At 42.4% G+C, this 16454-nt stretch overlaps 1 protein-coding gene across 1 annotated transcript in view; it reads left to right on the top strand.

Annotated features, from left to right (window-relative positions):
• Positions 1-14621, top strand: part of PANX1 (pannexin 1) — a 48020-nt gene extending 33399 nt beyond the window's left edge. The window contains exons 3-5 of the mRNA XM_075062768.1: positions 5994-6217; positions 7727-8394; positions 12434-14621. Coding sequence (XP_074918869.1) covers positions 5994-6217; positions 7727-8394; positions 12434-12519 — 978 coding nt within the window. The 3' untranslated portion in view covers positions 12520-14621. The remainder of the gene's footprint in view (positions 1-5993; positions 6218-7726; positions 8395-12433) is intronic.
• Positions 14622-16454: the final 1833 nt, after the last annotated feature.

Raw genomic sequence — 16454 nt, 5'->3', positions numbered from 1 at the left:
TTAACACACGTAAAGAAAAACTGACGAGGATAATGAGATGAGGTGAGAGGGTTATGAACCGGACCTTGAAAACATCATGGAATGCTTGGTAAACTAAGAGTGCTGCTTCCAAATAAAACAGGAGCAAATGTTCCTTCTTTCCAGAGTTGGAACTCAAAACAAACATCTGCAAGGTTCCCCTTGTGCTCTCATTAATATTATTATTAATTAGCACAGCACTTAGATGCCCTAGTCATGGACCAGGACCCCATTGTGCCACACATTCTACAACACAGAGCAAAAAGACAGTCTCTGCATCAAGGGCTTACAATCTAGGTATAAGACAAGAGACAACAGATGGAGGAGTACGAAGAAACAATGCAATGATATTGTTCAGCAAGATAGGCAGTAGGCTCAACAAACCAGTGGTCTGGATTTTTGCAGGTGTCATGGCAAAGGATTTGAAGGAGGATAATGAGGTAGGTTTGAGGGGGTTCGTGGGGAGCACCTCCCAAGCATGAGGGGCAACCTAAGAGACAGCACAAAGATTCTTGTTTGAAAATGTAATAAGTGGAGAAGGCAGGCTGGCATCATTGTCTCACCAGAGGTGTGAGTCAACATCTCGATAGTGAATGAAAGATGATACATGGGGTACAGATTGATGGTGAAGGACCTTGACAGTGAAGGCAAAAACTTGTTTGATTTGATAGAGAAAAGGGAGGAAGTGGAGGGGTATGACATGGTCAAAGCAGTGGGTTAGGAAAATATTTGCAACTGCATTCTGAATGGATGTGGGGGCAAGATTACATTTGTCAAGGTCGGAGAGAAAAATGTTGCAGTAATTAAGACTTGAGCTGGTGAGAGACTGGGTGTGAGTTTTAGCTATATAGATGGATAGGAAAGGCCATATCTTACAGATGTTATACAGAAATAATCTGCAATGTTTAGACGTAGTCTGGATGTGAGGACCTAGAGAGAGGATCAAGTTGAATATGACAACAGCTTATTTGCCTGCATGACAGTCAGGATGGTGATGGTGTGCACAATGGTTGAGAAAAAAGATGGAGGGAAAGACATTGAAGGTGGTAGATTGAATGCTCTTTTTTAGTCGTGTTGAATTTCAGCTGGCGAACAGACATCCAGAAGAAGATATCAGAGATACAGGCAGAGGTTTTAGTTTGGAGAGAAGGAGACAGGTCTGGAGTAGAGAGGTAGATCTGTGAGTCATCAGTACAGTGATTGGTCATTGAATTTGTGTTTGAAGATGAGTTTACCAGAGATAAGGTACAGAGGGAGAAAAGGGGACCCAGGAAAGATCCCAGTGGAGACCCCACAAAAAGCTGGAGGAGGGATGAGGAGGATCCCCTGAAGAACACAATGAAAGAGAGATGAGAGAGGTAAAAAGAGATCCAGAAGAGTACAGTGCTGTGGAAGCCCAGGGAGGAAAAGATTTCAAATTCATGGTTGACTGTGTTGAATGCAGCTGATGGGTCAAGGAGGATGAGGATGGAGTGCCGGTTCTGAGCTCTGTCTAGGAAGAGGTCTTCAGAGACTCTGGTGAGAGCAGTTTCATTTGAGTGCAAGTGGTGGAAGCCAGACTGGAGAGGGTCTAGAATGGAATTGAAGGAGAGGCACTCCAGATAGTGTGTTCAATGAGCTTAGAGATGAAAAGGAGGGGGGAGGAAGTGGGATCAAACATGTGTTTTTAAAAAGAATAGAGAGACTGGAACGTGCTTGTTTTGTGAGGGGAAAGAGCCACAGGAGAATGAGGTTAAGGAGAAGGGGAGGGGAGGGGAGGGAATGAGAGTGGGTAAGAGGGAGAGCAGGAAATGGCAGTGTGAGAGAAGGAAAGGCCTCTGTAAGGGAGGGCAGCTACAGAGGCAATGTTGGACAAAGGGATCCAGGTCTCTATGAGAGACAGGAGCTGAAAGAAGCAAGATAGAAATAAGTTCTGGATTGATGTAATTATTTTTTTAAAATATGAGAGAAGTGGGTGGTCCAGAGACAGCAAGAGAAGGAGAAGGAAGGGGAGGGCATGAAGTTAGGAATGGAGACACAAGAGGGGCAGAGGTGGGGGCTGGGATGGGTGCAGGAGGTGGGGAATGAAGGGAGGGCCGAGGCTGGGTAAATATCACGAGAGGTGAGGAGGAGGGTATGGTTTTGGGACCTAGATTTGAGCGGGTGAGAAGAGGGAGAAGATTGAGGTAGAGCAGAGAAGAGGACAAGATAGAGATGATGAGGAACTGTAGAGGGGTGAGAGAAACCAAGAAAGGGTGATGGAGCCAGTGGGGAGAAAGAGAGGACAACTGATGCTATGAGGCAGAAGATGGATGTGGTGAGAGCTGTGGGTGAGTGGCAGATGGACAAGATTTCAAAGTAAATAAATAAATTCCACAACCAGCCCACAACCCAGGAGGTGTGAAGGTATGTGCCCAGCCCGGCAGCTGAGTCCCTGCTGGCTAAGAAGGGCCATTGACACTGTTATAGGCCAGGACCCCCGGTAGCCACCCCTTTTTTGGGTGTGAGGGGGCAGGGCCAGGCTGCTTTGCAGAAGCAGCCTGGCCCCCAGCCCAGCTCTGGGTCCTTGCTGACTAGAAAGTGCTGCTCCCATCCAAATCACAGTCTTCCTCACTTCGTAATCATGATGAGTTTTTGAAAACTAATCTGTTTCTGCGCTAGTCCCCTTTGCACCGTGCCCCATCTGTTCCAATTATAAAATGCATGCATTATGGCACTGTTTTTCTTGAGGACTTGGAAAACTGAACCAGTGTCTTTCCCCACATATAATTGTGATGGGACCAAAGCAATAGAAGTAGCGGCAAGCAATAGAAGTTGAAGTAGTTAAGCTTCCCAGGCTACACTTAGCACAGCAATTTCAGGATTTTATCACCAATTAAGGCTTCACATTGCAAATTTTTGATGTGGCTGTTACCATTTTAGAACACAGCAAGTTTCCTGATTGGCATGTTAATTGTAGTCAGAGTGTGTATCATCTCCAGCTGTTGAGAGACATTGTTTCCTAAGGTATATGTATAAAGGTATGCTAAGAGAGTGAGTAAGAGTAGAGATAATTCACAGGATAAGTCACAGTTGTCTGAGATGTTGGAAGCAGCTTTCCTCCATAGGCGTATGTGCATCAGATCATTTGTTTTATATATACAGACAAAGCAAATTCAGGTAACATCTTTATCCTTGCTGAAAATGCAAGAGTGGGCTACTAGCCACAGTAACCAACTGACTGGACCAGATCCTCAGCTGGTGAAATCTGTGTAGATCTGTTGATTTCAGTAGAACCACATCATCCATTTGCACCAGCTGATGATCTCTTCATGGACTTTCAAATGTATGTGTTGAGGGAAAAAATATTTGTAATTTAAAACCAAATGAATTTTGGTCATCATGACTATAATTACAATTCCTTGGGTTCTGATACTGGAGTTCATTAGAATATGCTTTGTACTAAAAGTTAAAATTTAGAAGTTCATAGATGAATAAGATGGGTAATTATGTTTGGTAGAATTAGACAATATATGCATCTGAAAGGATTTTCAGATACTATTGCTGTTTTATACCTTATACATTTAATATAAATGTGCCTTGAGAATGTATTGAGAGGGACAAAGTGGGTGAGATTGGTGGAAGGGATGAGAAGACCCAAAGAAGAGCTCTGTGAAGCTCAAAAACTTGTCCCCTCCACCAACAAAAGTTGATCCAATAAAAGACATTACCTCCCCCAACTTGACTCTCTCTCTTCCTGGGACCAATGCAGCTACAGCAATACTACAAACAACCTTGAGAATTGTCATAAACAGATGGTTAAGGGTTAATGCCTCTTTTACCGGTAAAGGGTTAAGAAGCTCAGTGAACCTGGCTGACACCTGACCAGAGGACCAATAAGGGGACAAGATACTTTCAGATCTTGGTGGGGGGAAGTCTTTTGTTTGTGCTTTTTGTTTTGGGAGTTGTTCACTCTTGGGACTAAGAGGGACCAGGCATCAATCCAGCTCTCCAAATCTTTCTGAATCAGTCTCTCATGTTTCAAACTTGTAAGTAACAGCCAGGCAAGGTGTTAGTCTTATTTTTGTTTTTTCAACTTGTAAATGTTCCCTTTTGCTGAGAGAATTTTACCTCTGTTTGCTGTAACTTTGAACCTAAGGCTAGAGGGGGTTCCTCTGGGCTATATGAATCTGATTACCCTGTAAAGTATTTTCTGTCTGATTTTACAGAGATGATTTTTACCTTCCTTTCTTAATAAAAGCTTTTTTTCTTAATACCTGATGAATTTTATCTCGTGGTTTTTTTGTTGTTTTTTTTTGATCCAGGGAGTTGGATCGGACTCACCAGGATTGTGGGCGGAAAAAGAGGGGGGACGGTTAAATTCTCCTTGTGTATAGATCCAAGGGTTGGATCGGTGTTCACCAGGAACTTGGTGAAAAGCCTCTCAGGCTGCCCAGGGAGAGGAAGTTTTTTGGGGACAGGAAGTGTTCCAGACACTGAAATTTCTGGATTGTGGCAGTGTTACTAGATCTAAGCTAGTAATTAAGCTTAGAGGTGTCCATGCAGGTCCCCACACCTGTACCCTAAAGTTCAGAGTGGGGAAGGAACCTTGACAAGAATATATTGCCGTTATTATATGATTGATAAGAGCATGCATTGAGTAAGCTATACTGGCATGGGTAGTGTTATAAGCTTACAATACATGTGTTTTATAAGCATTGTTATATAGGAAGAAAGTAGTAACATTTAACCAGGTTTTAAAGCTTTATAAGATAGTTACTACCAAAAGACCAATATGTAGAGCCTTGCAATTGACCAGTTCCAAGGTGGGGTGGGCTGCTGATTGGCTTACATTTCCCAGCTCCCAGGATTCAACCTGGAACTGGGGCTATATGGATCCTCTTCTGCTCCGTTCCAGCAGCCCACCCCACCCATTCTGAGCTAGGAATGGGAACCCGGCCTGACAGGTGCTGCAGGTCTAGCTGATCTCCAATTTGGGGGTCAGGAAGGATTTTTTTTCTCCTGTGGGTCAATTGAGGATCAGGAAGTTTTTCATCTTCCTCGCAGCACCTTTGAGCCACAGTTGGTTACATAGGAAGGTGCTTAGTACTTACCTGAGGTTCTTGGGTTGAGGTGTTAATTCCTCACAACTTGCAGCCTGTTTCCAGTGCAATCAAAAATTAAAATGAACAGTTCGCTGAGGTAGAAGTCCTGGGATTTTGGAGACGGCCCTTGAGCTCATGGGATAGGGTGAGACTTTGTTGCTCCCAGGGCTGAGGTCCCCAACCCTTTACACCCTCTTTCCCCCTTGCCATGAGGAAGGGTGCTAGATCTCAGAGAACTGAGTCCTAGGGGTTGGGGGAGTAGACTGAGGAAGTCTTCACCAGGTTACAGAGTATATGGTAGGAGCCCTGTAACCCCTGCACTGGATCAAATTAAATGCCTGGTATAGGAGAGTATGGGTGATGGACAGGTAGCTCCCCTCCCTTGTGTTAAAGGTTAATAAAAGGCGCAGCAAGCTGCTTAATTCCATGCATGTGTCTGTCCTCATTTTGCCACTGTATCCACATCAAATGACATTGTTCTTGTCAGTTTCACACTTGCCCACACAGTTCTGAATAGCTGTGGTGAAAATGTGGTCCAGAATTTTGGTTACGTTCACTCTGCTTCTGTCTGGCGAAATCTGAGCAGCAGCAGAGGCAGTGGATCTGTCTGTCTGCAACACTCAAGAAGATGGCTCTGCATTAGCTCTTAATGGGAGCTTTTCTTTGTACCTATGGGACTATTTTCTGGTTTCATTTCTATTTTTTTTTCTTTAAAAAAGAACAAAAGCTTAAATTCTGCATACATTTTTGGCTTCCCCCTTCTTCCAACCCACCAAGAAAGTTTCCTACTCACCCTGGTTAGTGTGAAAATGGGTTTTTATAAAACAGTGTGCCTTGCCCAAGAAAATATTTTTATTTGGCTTGTTTTGTTACAGATTGATTCTAATTTTTAATGCTATTTTTCTCTTCCAGTTTTTCCCATATATCCTGCTACTAGTTGCTATCCTGTTGTATCTGCCATGCTTGTTCTGGCGCTTCACTGCAGCACCCCATCTTTGCTCAGATCTGAAATTTATTATGGAAGAACTTGACAAGGCCTACAACAGGGCAATCAAAGCAGCTAATAGCTTTCGCAGTGGAGACACCAGAGACCCCAGTAGCCTGCCTCCAGCTGTTAATGAAAACTTGACACAGAGGTAAGGTGCTGTAGCTTGGTATTTTTGGTCTTTATTTCTTTTAGCCTTTAATAAGTATAATATGTTTGGAACACTTGTAAATCGCAGACACATACTGTAAATTTATACCAGACGTTTTAAAGATGAGCTGAAATGTTTTTTTAGAACTGTGATTAAAAATGTAAGATCCCAAATCGATAATAAAATGTGTATATGGAGTTAGAACTTACGAATAGCTACTTTTTTCAAACAAAATCAGGTTGTCTTCCTCTCCCTTTGTAGAGCCTGAGGTGGCTCTGTGTTTCCTTTGCTCCAATGGATATCAATATTGCCTAAAACAGCATTAGGAAGTGCAGTTGGCTGCATTCCTTACCTACCAGTACAGTTATTTTTCACATCCTTTGATCTGTAAGGCCATTACTGAGCTCCCCTGTCACTCTGTTGTTCTCAGAGTTGTCTCTGCAAAGACTCCTTTTTTTCTTTTCTTTTAAAAATATTTGTCTTTGACAGTTTCCCTCTCTTGGATTAGTTGCTGCACTGTTCTAATCAACCTCAGTTTCACAGACTCCCTAGACCAGTGGTCTCCAACCTTTTCCTCTGGCGGGCGCCAGAGGAAGGACCACTGCAGCAGTGGAGAACCCGCCGAAATGCTGCCAAATTTCGGCGGCATTTCGGCAGCGACGCCTCTCGATGATGCTCCTTGCCGTTGACAAGTTACGTCATCGAGAGGCATCGCTGCCGAAATTCGGGAGCGACGCCTCTCGATGACACAACTTGTCGAAGGCAAGGGCTTCATCGAGAGGCGTCACTGCCGAAATTCGAGGGCAACGCCTCTCAATGACATCATTTGTTGGAGACAAGGTCGTCATCGAGAGGCATCCCCACCGAAAGGCCGCTGAAATTCGGTGGCATTTCAGCAGGTGCTCTCCTGGGGGCCAGGACGCGGGCACATTAAGATGCCCCCGCGGGCACCACCTTGGGGACCCCTGCCCTAGACAGTGCAGCAATTTTTCCTCTTCTCTTTCTTCAGAAGAAATAAAAATTACAAATAAGAATTGAAAATTGTTTCTTTAATAGTGAGTTGGCATGGATCTCTGAAGTTAGGTCTTGGCAGGTAAAATGCGATTCTCATCTTAATGTAAGACATGTTGCAGCTGTGTCTGCTTTTTCTCTTAGGCTGGATTTGAGTATCAGTGCTTGAGTTACATTTAAAAATTTCTTTTTAGTATTTTACTTATTCTGTCTGAGACTTGGGCATTTTTCCTGTTTACTCTCATCCTTGTCTTGTAAATAGTTATATTCAGTACTAGTGAATGTACTGAAATTCTGGTCTTGAGATTGCCCTCACATCTGTTCTACACAATGTTAACTGTCATTGATTTCAGTAGAGTAACTCCTGATTTACAACAGTGTCAGTGAGATCAGAATCAGGCCTTTTGTTTGTGTGTGTCAAAATATTTGGCTTATTTAATATGACAAAATGATTCCTGCAATGATTGGTCTATGTTTTTTTACTTTTTCTTTTTCCAGTTTGTGGGAGATATCTGAAAGCTACTTTAAATACCCCATTGTGGAACAATACCTGAAGACAAAGAGAGCCTCCAAAAACTTAATAATCAAATATGTTGTTTGCCGTTTACTAACACTAGCAATTATCCTGTTTGCATGCCTCTATCTGGGCTATTATATCAGTCTCTCCTCTATGACTGATGAGTTTTTGTGCACCATCAAAACTGGAATCTTGAAGAATGACACAACAGTTCCAGAATTAGTTCAATGTAAGCTTATTGCTGTTGGCGTCTTCCAGCTACTCAGTTACATTAACTTAATTGTGTATCTTTTGGTGATGCCTCTTGTAATGTATGCCATGCTCGTCCCATTCAGGCGAAGCTCAGACATTCTTAGAGTATATGAAATTCTGCCAACGTTTGATATTCTGAAACTCAAGTCAAATTATGATGATTTAAGCCTCTACCTCCTCTTCCTTGAGGAAAACATAAGTGAGCTTAAATCATACAAGTGCCTCAAAGTGCTGGAGAATATTGCAGGCCCTGGGAAGTGTGACATAATCCATCTGTTGCCAAACCTTGGTACGATTAAGACGACAGATATGGTAGATGGGAAGCCAGCAACTGTGAAGGAGAAGCCTGAAGAGAAAATTACAGAAGAACCAGAAAGGACTACAACAGAACTACAAGGTAAAGTTGAGCTGCTTGTTGTGTTTAAATGGTGTGTCCATTAACATGGGCCTGAATAAGAAGAAAAATTGTTTCTTATATTAGGAAATTCTGTATCTAAGCAAACAGAAGCCTTAGAATTATTGTGTGCAAAGACTTAAATGTTCTGTATAAGAAAATTGACTAGCTTATACGTAACAATACAGTCTGCTTATATGATTCTTATAACTTCAGTTAAACCACAAGGAGGTTATGTTGTTGAAAGCTATTGTAGTATTTTTATTTGTTTGTCATAATGGACCAGATTTTCAAAAATAGATGCCTAAACTGTGCCTGCAAAATATATAAGCAGAGGTGCAAGTTTTCCATCTACAGCTTAGGCACTTGCTTTTGAGAAATGTCACTTCCAATTAATATGGTGTTTGTGCAATAATATTGCTTGGGTAATTTGAACTGATGGTAAGGAAAAACTAAGGAAGTCATGTGCCCGTCTTAGCTCTCCTGCCTGGTTTGTGGGTATGGGTCTAACCTGTGGCGGAGGGCTAGAGCCAGAATAGGCTCTTAGATCTGTGTTAGCCCTTCCTAACTTCATCTCTCATCAGCTTTAAGCCTAGCAGAAGTGGTGGTAGCAGCAGTTGGTTATTGAGTTCTTAGTCCTTTATCTATCACAAAGTAGTAAAGTGTACAGTCACTGTATAGTGTGTTTGCATTTAGAGAGAGAACTAAGATAAGATGGGGAAGATAGTGGTGTCATGATTTTGTTTTAAAGAACAGCGTGAAAGGCTGGTAGTCTTCAGGCTAGAGGGACAGAGGTGCATAGAAGTTAATCCCCGCCCTTTCTCTCTCTCACACACACAAGATCTGATGGGAGTGGTATTGGGGAAGGGACTCCTTTTAGTGGAAGGGTAGCAGCAGAGCCCCTGTTATTGCTGTCTGTCTGCTGTTTGTGGCAAGAGAAACTGTTTATGTATAAGCCACCAAGCCGGCTACACATCTCTCATGCTCCCTGTCCAAACCTCCCCTGTTCTAGGGTGGAGGGAGCCCCTTAAGGGTAGTATGCTGCACCAAAGGATCCCTAAGGCTTGATCTACAGTTAAAACTCATAGCAGCATGGTTATGACAGCCAGGGATATGAAAAAAACACATTTCTGACTGACGCAGGTATGCCGATAAATTCCTCAGTGTAGATACAGCGAGGGATTCTGTCAGCATAGCTAACGTCATTAGGGAAGGTGGTATTCCTCTGCCATCAGATCTCCTCCTTCTGTTGCTATACACTGCATCTATGCTAGGGGGCTCCGCAGGCCTAGCTAGGCAGCCGAAGGCCCTGTAGTGTACACATGGCCTCACACAGGAAATAAGGCACACGTTTTTAACAGAGAAGGTAGTTGGAACAGTTTACCAAGGGTCGTATGACTGGCAGTTTTTAAATCGCAGTTGGCTGTGTTTCTAAAGGATATACTCTAGTTCAAACAGGAATTAATTCAGGGAGGTTCTATGGGCTGAGTTAAACAGGCGGTCAGACTAGATGATCACAGCGGTCACTTCTGGGTTTGCAATCTACAAGTTGTAACAATTTGTATAATGGGGGTGCTGAGAGTCAATGAACCAAACTGTAAACCTTGCATATAATGGAAACCACTTCAAGCCAGGGGGTGTGGCAGCATCCCCACCATCCCTGGTTCCAGCACCTTTGTATACAACTCCTTCATGACCATCACCACATGCAGAGGGACCACTCCAGTTCCACTGCAGTGGGGCCTTAATTGGTCACAGAGGAGAAGGGAAAATTTGGCCCTAAGTGATTTCACCAAGATCATAGGGTGAGTCAGAATCCAGAATAGAGCACTTAAACCATAACAGTTCATCCCCTGCCCAGACATGGTTAATTCTATTGAGCAATCATGGTAATATGACAATAAATATTAAGATACAATGGTAATGAGGGTAGCATATTTTATATTTCAGTGCATTTACTCGGATCCTGCTCTTTCTACAGAAACATAACCTGGCTTCAGATAACGCTCTTTCCATTTATGGTGTTCATTGTGATTCCAAATCTCTTTGAAGGAAATTACCAGTCATGTTGTACATGGAAAGAGAGAGAGAGCCTCTTTTTGCAGAGGCGGGAAGGGCTGGGAACTCTGACCATATTTAGCTCAGATAGGAGGAAACTGCAGATGCAGATTAAGTCAAAGAACGGTTTCCAAGGTAGGGGATATTTAAATTATTTTTCAGCACAGTAATGATACTGTCTCTTCTGCCTAATATAATGGAGGAAGCATCAGCTTAAAAGAAATGTTCATAATGTAGTATTCTAAGTCACTCCCCTCCACCATCCCCGGTACCGACAGCCATCGTCACTGACGAGGCCCAGAAAAAGATCATCCTTGTTAATGTCACAGTCTCCTTTGAGAACAGGACCCTGGCATTTCGCGAAGCCCAAGCTCGTAAACTGGAAAAGTATGTCACCCTGGCTGACACCCTGAGAGCGAAGGGTGATGAGGTGCAGATGGACGCCCTGATTGTTGGAGCCCTGGGCGCTTGGTACCCCTTCAACGAGCATGTGCTGTGATTGGTTGACACTACACATGGCTCATGTGGCACCTCATAGTCTCAGACACCATCCAGTGTTCCAGGGACATCTACATTGAACACATCACTGACCACGACAGTACCAGAAGGGGTGAGCCGGAGTGACATCATGCATCGACTACGAGAAAGGGACCATTGGATCATATGAACTGGAACCATAAACTCCCTGAACATTAAATCTCTCTCACCAAATGAGGGTCAATCCATCCTCATCATCATATCCACTCATTATACTTCACACCTGAACATACCATTATATGAACTTCATACCTCAATGTCTGTACTTTGACCTATCAACCTTTTACCCGCAATCGGGGATATTGCAGATTATGTATTCCATATGCCACCTGATCTTAAACCGAACTTCGCATCCCTCGATAATCTGTACGTTATTCCCTGATAACCAGAAACTTCTATGCTTAAACTCTGTACCATTCACTTTTTTTAAACATCATCTTAATAAAAATTTTAATTCTAAGTCACTCCCTCCACTTGCAAAATAAAATAAAAAATCCAAGATGCCCTAATGACAGGAATGCTTTTATTAGAGTTGGTCAGAACACTGGTGACTTAATGTTTGTTGCTGAAATGTGCTGTTTTGTCAAAGCTAAAATGTATTGATTTTGACTGGAAAGTTTTTCTAAGGTTCATGGTGGACTCTCCAGTCGGTGAGAGGGAATAACTTATTGAAAACCTGACCTTTTGAATCTGAAAACTGATCTTTCAGCTTGATTCTGTTTCATGAAAATGTTCAAGAGGTTTTTGTTATGTTCCAATGTGGAATGAAAATAAATGTTGAAACTCAGAAGTTGTCATGAAATGGATGTATGGTTCACCCATCAGCTCTCATTTTTATAGGTTCTGTATGAAATTTGACTGGGATGATTGTGGCCTTTGATCTGCAGTAGGAGTACTTAGAGTTGCATTTAACTGCACCTACATTTTCGCCTGCCTCTAGTGATATTAGCATGATTCAATAAAAGATTTTATAAACCTAGGTACAGATTCTAGCTCCTTTGCACAAGAACAAGAAAGGCCCCAAGACGATTTCTTTACCACTTTGGCACACTTCAGAGGATAGGAACAGCCAGAATCACAGCAATACTGACCACCCCAGAAGTAGAGAGATGCCTGGGGGATGGCTCCAGAACCCTATGCACTAGCTTGTGGTTCTACGCTAACTCTGTGTTCTGCATTTCCAAAAGGAAACTGTAAGGTGCTCCTCAGGCTCAGTGTTTGACAGGTAGTTCTACTAGGAGGGTGCCCTTTGTATATGTCCCTGTATAAAGCCACATACTAGCCCAGCTATGGTACAAAGCACAGGTGAAAATAGGTTGCGGGTTTTTGTGGGTTTTTTTTTTAAATCTCCGTGGCTGGTATTTTGTTTTAAGGAAAACAGGACTATTTGCTTATGACAAAATGGTGTGATGAAGTTTCATTGTAATGAGCATTTGTTTTTGTTTAGTTTTAACAGATCTGCTCCCAAGTGGAAATGCAAGCGCAAGCAACGAAGATAAGGTTCGTCAAAGACTTATAGATTCTTCATGCTGATTGCTGCTGCATGCTCCTCTTTTGCCAGGAGCACAAGACAATTGCCCTGTCTCCCCACCTCTAATACAAGCCGCACCGAACACAGGACATTGCCTTTCTCAATGCATGGACTGGGTTTGGGGTCCTAGCAGTTCACCAGAGAGGATAAACCAGTTTGCAGACTGTTTATATACAGTACAGTTAACCTCGTATCGCAAAAGGCACTGTCTAGAGTTTGAATATTTATAAAACCACTTGAATATGAATTATGGAAAGGTGAAATCCATCAGGTAATTAGCATGCAGAATGGATTACCAGAAGCAGCTGTTGAAGCGGAAACCATTTAAACAATAGGAATGTGCTTACAGTGATGAAACACTGAACTGCATAGACACTAGAAACAGAGATGGACCGATTCCATCCTGAGAGGGCATGGTATTGAGGTGTGTGTAACAGAGTGCTGGAAATGCCAAACTTTGTTACTTCCCACCTAGAGTCTGCAGTTCTTGTTAAGGTAAAATATCCCATTCATTGCAGTGGGTATCAAAGGAGATGACTGTGTTAGATCTGGGTTTAGAACTAAAGGGTTCTTGGCTCCCTAGCCTGTAAAGTTATTGGGAGTTTTGTCTGAGTATGGACTGCAAGATTTCAATCCTTAAGCTATTTCTTAACTGCTTTGGTTTTAATTCCCCAGCCCTCTGAATAATGGATTCTAAAGACTAGGGGCTGAACAACAGTGATAACCCCTACTAAAGCGGTTTGCCTTGTCTATGCTGATGTAAAGAACCTGCATTTTATATCCATTGTGTTTAAAATAGCCACTTTTTAACTTTTAGTGGGTATCAAATCCAATATAGAATGCACATTTTACACAACATGCCTGAGAAGAAAAGCATGCATGACATTCTCAGTTGTATTACAGTAGCAACTACAGGCCTCAAGTCAGGTCCCCACTGGGCTAGACAGGATACAGAAGAAGACAGTCTCTGCCTCAGAGTTTGCAATCTTAGTTATAGATCAGATACAACGGGTAATTGAAACAAACCGAACCGAAGAGGACCATGATGTGGTGATAGAAATATGGACATGTTTTGTGGCAAAATCACTGATCCATTGAGGCATTTTGTAATTCAGAAAGGTACTGCCATAATTCGTTCATGTGGGTTTTTTTTAATTGCTGTGTGAGGGTTTCATTCAATTTTGTAACCATGTTCCAAATGGGGGTTCACGTCAGCATCATCGCATTTCTTTCAAATGATAAATTAAGCCTAATTACCATGGAACTCTTGAATATATAGTAGAACCTCAGAATTACGAACACCTTGGGAATGGAGGTTGTTCGTAACTCTGAACAGAACATTACCGTTCTTCCAAAAGTTTACAACTGAACATTGACTTAATACAGCTTTGAAACTTTACTATGCAGAAGAAAAATGCTGCTTTTAACCATCCTAATTTAAATGAAACAAGTACAGAAACAGTTTCCTTACCTTTTCAAACCTTTTTTTTTAAAACTCTCCCTTTGTTTTACTAGTTTACGTTTAACACAGTACTGTATGGTATTTGGGGTTTTTTTCTTGTCTCTGCTGCTGCCTGATTGTATACTTCCGGTTCCAAATGAGGTGTGTGGTTGACCGATCAGTTTGTAACTCTGGTGTTTGTAACTCTGACGTTCTACTGTACTGGGAAGGGATTTATTTTTAATGACCAGAATGGTAATGTACATCTTGAACAGCTTTTAAATAGTCATTGGTTTTACCATATGGTCTAGCATGAGAATTACCTTTTGACTGATTAGTGTCATCTATAACTTTTGTCAAAAAAGGCAGTTTAAAAACCACTTGAACATTAATGACAGTGCCTAGAAATATCTAAATAAGTCTAACATTTGCTTTCCCATTTAGCTTATTCACTGGGTCCTTTTAACATATCAATTATCAACGTTGCAAAAAAGTTTTGTTGATAGTATGAATGGGATAACCAGTAAGTAATTAGTGTTAAACCTTTCACTCAGAATTATTAATGAACAACCTAGGTGCTAGCATAGTACAATAAGAACTACTTGGGTATTTTATACCTTATGGCCAAGATAAGCCTTAATGTAATAAAATACAGTACCTAAAACCATAGTGCTTCCTCTTTGCTGACGAGACAATGGCTGCAATACAAGTATTTTTTTCCACCAAAAGTGAGAAAAACCATGTCTTCAGTTTAAATATCTTAGGGTGTGAAATTTCTGGATAAAACTATTTTAGAAATAATCTTTTTAAAAATGATCCTTCCTGTGACACAGGGTTGCAGGTTTGCTTTGCAGCTATCAGGCAATATGATGCACCATTTCTGTTTAACTCTGAAATCAGTACTCCTCCTTGTTTGTTCTTCAATTGGAGTTAATTGAGCTGAGATTTTTCTAAATGGCCATCTGACCGTCTTCAATTAAACAACCCCTCTATAAAAAATCTTAAAAGCTACTGAACATCCATATGCACATTCCTCTGATGTTGTCCATCTGCCAGAGATCAGAGACTTTTGGCCCACAGTACCCTTAGGACAGTAGTTCTCAAACTTTTGCACTGGTGACCCTTTTTGCATAACAAGCCTCTGAGTGTGATCCCCTTTATAAATTAAAAACACATTTTTATATATTTAACACCATTATAATGCTGGAGGAAAAGTGGGGTTTGGGGTGGTGCCTGACAGCTCGAGGACCCCCCTGCCCCCCATAATAACCTCATGATCCCCTGAGGGGTCCTGACCTCCAGTTTGAGAACCTCTGCCTTAGGATGTACACACCCTCTTCAGTCCTCGTGTTCCACTTAAAGGTTGAGGAACACTATCCACTATTCAGTTCTTCTCACCAACTCACGACTTAGAGATGGAGCCTGACTCTCAGAGGTGGCCAGCCTCTCTTTTTTTATTTGTAGCTCATAGTGTTTATAGTGCGAGTGTTTTAGTCATTAAGTTGACTGTTGTGACCCTTTTTAGTTATTAAGATCCTATTCATCGCCAGTATGGTGTCGTCCAGTTCTCCCGAATTCAAATACTGCCTCTCATGCAAGGGAGCTATCCCAGCCTTTGATGGATACTCGTTGTGCCCCTGTCTGGGAGAATTGCACAGTCCCATTAAATATGCCCTTAAGCTGTCAGGCTAGGAAGAACAGGGAGGCCTGCCTTCAGGTCTTCCTACTGATTAAATCCGTGATGTATGCTTCCAAACCAGGGTCGTTCGACACCCCCCACCCCTCTGCATGGGGACCTTCAGAGCCCCAGTTCATAAGTGCAGGCTTATTGTCTGACTAGAACCACAACATTGTCCTCAGACAGACAGCAGGGAGCCAGAAGTCCCAGAGGTAGGTTGCCTACCATGGTTTCTTCTAAAGAAAGCTTCCTGTGATACCAAAAATTATCTGAGACTCCACAGTCTGGAATGGTTCCTATCAAAGCTCAATCCTGAGCTGAGTCTGACCATATGGTATTGTAATGTCCAGCACCAAAATCCAGGACTTTGGGGGAAAGTTTGGCATGAAACCCCAATATTATCTACCTCAGTGGCCATGGCACAGACTCTTGGCACCAGAACCAGGCTGATCAATGCACTGTACCATGACTCTAGTGGAGACTGCAATACTGCTGTGGGAAAACCTGGTTCCAGATCACCTGTCTATGCCACCTCAGATTCTTAGCACCTATGGCTATGCAGAACTCCTATCGTCCTGTGCTGTCAGCACTTCATTTGGCACCGACCCTATCCAGTCCTGCAGCACCATGGGTCCACTGCATTCCCTATGGATCCAGCCTGCACATTCTCCTTAGTTTAATCTTCAGAATTGGTGGTCAAGGAATATCTGTACCAGCAACATCTTGACTCACCCAGCTTCTCACCACAGCCCTTTACATCTTGTGAGGAGTATCAGAACTCCCTATAAGAATGATACTGGCATCCATTGAACCCAAGC

The sequence above is a fragment of the Chelonoidis abingdonii genome, chromosome 1 (assembly GCF_003597395.2).
Source record: "Chelonoidis abingdonii isolate Lonesome George chromosome 1, CheloAbing_2.0, whole genome shotgun sequence".
NCBI classification, from domain to species: Eukaryota; Metazoa; Chordata; order Testudines; family Testudinidae; genus Chelonoidis; species Chelonoidis abingdonii.
Note: the sequence above shows the minus strand (reverse complement) of the source record. Positions and strands in the feature narration are given on the sequence as shown.